Source organism: Cebus imitator, unplaced genomic scaffold, assembly GCF_001604975.1.
Source record: "Cebus imitator isolate Cc_AM_T3 unplaced genomic scaffold, Cebus_imitator-1.0 Scaffold609, whole genome shotgun sequence".
NCBI lineage: Eukaryota > Metazoa > Chordata > Mammalia > Primates > Cebidae > Cebus > Cebus imitator.
In genome coordinates this window covers 646345-651484 of record NW_016107924.1, presented here as the reverse complement: position 1 = coordinate 651484, position 5140 = coordinate 646345, and the positions used below count along the sequence as shown (strand labels likewise).

Below are 5140 nucleotides of genomic sequence, written 5' to 3'. Positions count from 1 at the left end.
GGGGGAGGGGGAGGGGAGGAGGAGTGGCCGCCCAGATTTCCAGTCTCAGGCACAGAGAGAAGGCAGAGAAAGGATGAACAGCAGCTGGTCTGACACGTTACACTTTCCCTTATTACCACCCTGTGCCCAGTCCTCCTAGCAAGTGGGGGAAAGATAGTGGCAGCTCTGGCAGGCACCAGGCCCAGCCTCAGTAGCCTAAAGGTCATGGGAATCCTGGAAAAAGAAGCAAAACTCATCCATCCTCCCAGCCTTTGGCCACATTCTCCTACAGGGCATACCTCATGCTCTGGTGAGTCAGAATGGCCCCTCTACTCACCCCCACCACTACCACCAAGCACTACTGGGGGTTTTCACTTGTTACCTTGAATCCTTGGAAGAGCCCCAAATTACCGATCGAGAAACTGAGCTCAGAGATGGGAATTAACTTCCCTAAGGCCTCGCAGCTCTCCGAAAAGCAGCACCAGAATTCCGCTGCAGATCTGCCTGATTAAAGGTGAGGTTCTTCCCACTGCACCAAGTAATTCACACCAAGGTTCTGACGTTCAACAACTGTGCTCCCACGGCAAAACTGGCCTCTGCCTCTGCGCACTCTCGGCCTGAAATGCCCTTTTGCTGTTCACCTGGAAGATTCCTACTCATTCCTCAAGATGGGCTCAATGTGTCTACTCCTCAATGTGTCCCCTGAAGCCTCAGCAAAGCAAGTTGCTGCTCTGCCTCCACAGCCAAGCCAGAGCCCTATTATTGGATTACTGTCATTGTTAAGCCTGACCTGTGGAAAGAAGTGATCAGTTTCCATGGCCAGGCTGCCAGCATTCCAAGGGCCAAGATTCCGTCGACTTCACCAGCATCCAGCCTGGCACTTACAGTGTCCCCAGCAGAGGTTTATGGCCAGGAGGGATGCACGGCTTCCTCTTCGAGCCCCTCTCAGCCTATGGCTGAATAGGGATGAAACCCTGCAAGGCCTGAAGCCTCAGTTGCTATTTAAGGAGGGTCCTCTTCTCTCTTCTCTTCCCTCCCCTTTGCACCTTAACTAGTTCCACAGAGATCCATCAGAACATCAGGCAAACTTAGATCACAGAGCAGTCCATGAAGGAGTCTAGACTCACAGAACACGGAAGGCTTATCAATTTCCTCATATTATGGAGCCTCAGTTTCACTTTTCAGTTTCGTTTCCTCGGGAGCAGCTGCTCAACAAGCCACAGATGTGAGGATGGGGCAGGTGGAGAGGGGAAAGGAAAGGCTCCCCACCCACTCATTCTAGCAAATTTGGAACACAGAGAGGAGAGAAATAATCACAGCAGGAGGCATCACAAGCTGAACTAAAGGGCTCAGGAAACTGTGGACACAGCCTCTTCCAGCCCCAGGAGAGTCCTGGGAGCTGCTTCAACAGCCAATAACATTTGTCAGGCCCAAAAAAAAAGCCCATAGAGGGGAGGCAGGAGCTGTCCTTCCCCACTGTAGACAAACAGGAGCAAGTTTTCTGTAGAGGACAGCTTTGTTCTGGGTTTTTGTTTTTGTTTGGGTTTTTCTGCAGGGTCTCGCTCTGTCACCCAGGCTGGAGTGCAGTGGTGCAGATCGCCCACCTTGGCCTCTCAAAGTGCTGGAATTACAGGTATGAGCCACCATATCTGGCCAAAGGGAATTCCAAAACAATAATAAAACCTACCAAAAGTCAGTCTGCGTTTTATTATTACCATGGGCTGGCCATTTTAAACCATGTCCGTGATAAAATACCACTCCCCCAAAACATGTCTTATTGGTCTAAATTCTAATGGCTGCAGTTATCATTGAGGGTTAATCATATACATGTGAGCCTTCAATTAGCACATTTTTATTTCTTATGCTTTTAAAACTTTTGTCTTCTACATGGAGGTTAAATCAGAAAACACGCAGTTACAGTCGTTCCTGAAACACACAGATTCAGCCACAAGTTCTGAATCAGTTCCTAAAGGTTCAGAATAATCTGAACTCATTTGATACAGTTTATGTAGCCAGTCTCTTTGGTCCTGCATTTTCCTGCGTTTCAACAGAAACCAGCCTGTCTCCCAGTGCCAAAAGAAACTGAAAGAATGATGTTTGAAAGCCTGGGTGATTTTTCACCATTTCTAAAGCAATGGATTAAATAAATGTCAAGGTTCACTATCACTCAGCCATTTTCTCTGATTTTTGCAGAAGAAGAGCTTGGGGAATTTTGCCAAATAAAACTAAAATGCATGATGTAGTGTCTGGTGAAGATTTTGTTGTTGCTTCATTTTTAGAGATGGGGTCTTGCTGTATTACCCACGGCAGCTTCAAACTCCTAGGCTCAGGTGATCTTCCCACTCTGGCTCCCAAAGTGCCGGGATTACAGTTATGAACCACTGCACCCAGCCTGTCTTAGTGAAAATGTTTCTAACAAGGAGACATTGAAGCTGCTAGAACTGATTAAAGGAAAAAAGACCTAGGCGGTATTGCAGAGTCTGGAATTTATAATGAAATGGGATTTTTATAAATCTCTCCCAAACTCATCCTAATGTTTAAGGCTTTTCCTTTGTCTCTCTACTTTTATACGAAAGCAGCTTTTGAAATTAACATTAATAAAAAGTGTTCTTCAATCAACTGTGAGCAAAGACGGACTTGTAAATATAGCTCCCCTGAATACTGAACATGAATATGCAAAGAAGATCGATTTGACTCAATGTCATGGCCAACTTGTCAGAAGTTTCCAAAACAGAAATTGTAGTGGTGTTATTATTCACCACTGATACCAGACTATATGTAATAATAAGTTTTTCCTTTTTTCAAAAATACATTAATGTGGTCATGACCTACTAATCCATTACTTTTTCCTGCTTTTGCACTATCACATTTACTTTATTTTTCATTTTTAATTTTTTTACTGTCATGATGACATATATGAGGTTCAATAAAGAAAATGTTCTCTGTGTTTCTTTCTGGACGTTATTACTATTCATTGCATGATTATTGCTAAAAAAAAAATGTCAGATAGAGGAGAATGATATTAAAAAGTGACCACTCGGCCTGGCGCGGTGGTTCACGCCTGTAATCCCAGCACTTTGGGGGCCAAGGTGGGCGGATCACAAGGTCAGAGGTTCAAGATCAGCTTGGCCAACATGGTGAGACCCCGACTCTACTAAAAGTACAAACATTAGCTGGGTGTGGTGGCGCGTGCCTGTAGCCTAGCTACTCAGGAGGCTGAGGCAGGAGAATCCCTTGAACCCAGAAGGGGAAGATTGCAGTAAGCAGAGATTGTACCACTGCACTCCAGCCTGGATGACAGAGTGGAACTCCGTCTCAAAACAAAAAAATAAAAAAGTGACCACTCCAGGTGTCAAATATGCTAGATACACCCTGACACCAGGCAAAACTCCTTTTTTTTTTTTTTTTTTTTTGAAATGGGTGGTCACTCTGTTACCCAGGCTGGAGTGCAGTGGCGTGATCTCAGCTCACTGCAATCCCCCGTGTCCTGAGTTCAAGTGATTCTCCTGCCTTAGCTTCCCGAGCAGCTGGGAGTACAGCTGCTCACCACCACGCCCGGCTAATTTTTTTGTATTTTTAGTAGAAACGGGATTTCACCATATTGGCCAGGCTGGTCTCAAACTCCTGACCTCTATCTGGACTGAGATAATAACAACAGTGAATTATGGTTGCGCACTCAAACTGTGTGCTAGGTATTGTTCTGGGCATTTCCTGAGTATTAAGTGATACAGCCTTCACTCTGGGAAACAGTGGATTTGAACTTGATCGGGCTCCCACAGCCAGGTGCTCAACACAAGGTGGGTCCACCTCCAAATCCTTTCCTCGGAATCCCTCTGCTGCTGTCCGGCCAGGCGGGAGGGAGGCAGTCGCCAAGCACAGTTAGGATGTCTCAACCAGAGGTTGGGAGAGAGGAAAAGCCATAGCAAAAAGCCGTAACAGTCTGCTGGCAGGGCTGGTCATGGGATGCGTGCCCCCAAGGCCTGTCCCGGTGTCGGGATGTGGCTCCGGAGGGCAACGCCCTTCGAACTTCTGCGGACAGACCTGCCCCCTGGCCGCCTCCCTCCCGAGGGTCCGGCCTTCCGCTGGGCGTGTTTCAGGCAGGGCGCCCCCACACTGGACCCCACAAGGACGCGCCCTGAGACCACTCCAACCAACATGTGCACGCCGACCCGCAGCTGACATCGATGCGCCGCAGCTGACAAAGGTGTGGCCCCCACGTCCTCCTCTCCTGGAAGCAACAAGTCAGGCTCCGAGACGAGTCCCAACTCACAAGGGGCTCCCACCACCCCCGCCCCGCACCGCCCCACCCCGCCCCGCACCCACTTACAATGGGCGCACGCATCTTCTCTCTCGCGGTGTGGACCCTCAAGGTCAGGCTCGAATTCGCGGCCTAGGTGTCTGAGGCAGGGGGAGCAGGGATTCACTGTCATTAACAGGAAACTGCGTCCCCAGACCCCGGGGACGGCGGCCTCTGGCCGGGAGAGCGTGCGAGGCGCGCCGCGGACCCCGGGAACAACCACCTGGTTCCCTTTTACAACTTTCTCGCTGGGGCCCAGCGGGCGCCCAGGAGGCGGCAGCTGCCTGCAGGCTGCTCTGCCGACTCGTCTACACCCGCCCCACCCAATTTCATCTCTTCCTAGCGGACGAGGAGCAGCATCCCAGGCAGCACCTCGCCCGGCCTTATCAAAGCACCCTTCCAGAAAGACCCGCTCCACCCACCTCGCGGACTCAGAGGCTGCGCGGTCGCCCCAGCAATGGGACCCGGACTAATGGCCGCTGAGGCCCGGACAGCGTGAGGTCACCTGGCCCCTCCCCGCGCCGCCGGCTAATGAGAGGCTCGCAGAGCGCCCGGACCCGGCCCCGGGGACCGCGGGACTTCCGCGCCCCCTCCTCCCCCGCCACCGCCTCGTCCCGCCTCACCCCTGCCCTGCGCGCCCAGCATCCAGGAGTCGCAGACACTCGACCTTTGCACACGCATCACACTGCAGGGTCATGATCAATTTACCTCCGCCTTCGCCCAAGAATGGGCTTATAGATTAAAAACTGAAGGAGTTAAAAATGTACCACCGTAGCCTATAGACGGTTTTTAATTAAACGCATTTAAAAATCAGCAGATGCAAGAAGACCCCTTTTCTGATTCTTTTTTTTTTTTTTTTTTTTT

General features: G+C 50.2%; 1 protein-coding gene across 1 annotated transcript in view; it reads right to left on the bottom strand.

Annotated features, from left to right (window-relative positions):
• The window catches only part of LOC108294884 (phospholipase A and acyltransferase 3), a 45217-nt gene extending 40387 nt beyond the window's left edge, over positions 1 to 4830 (bottom strand). The window contains exons 1-2 of the mRNA XM_017516892.2: positions 4699 to 4830; positions 4307 to 4377 (exon numbers count right to left, since the gene is read on the bottom strand). Of these exons, the coding sequence (XP_017372381.1) occupies positions 4307 to 4321 (15 nt within the window). The 5' untranslated portion in view covers positions 4322 to 4377; positions 4699 to 4830. The remainder of the gene's footprint in view (positions 1 to 4306; positions 4378 to 4698) is intronic.
• Positions 4831 to 5140: the final 310 nt, after the last annotated feature.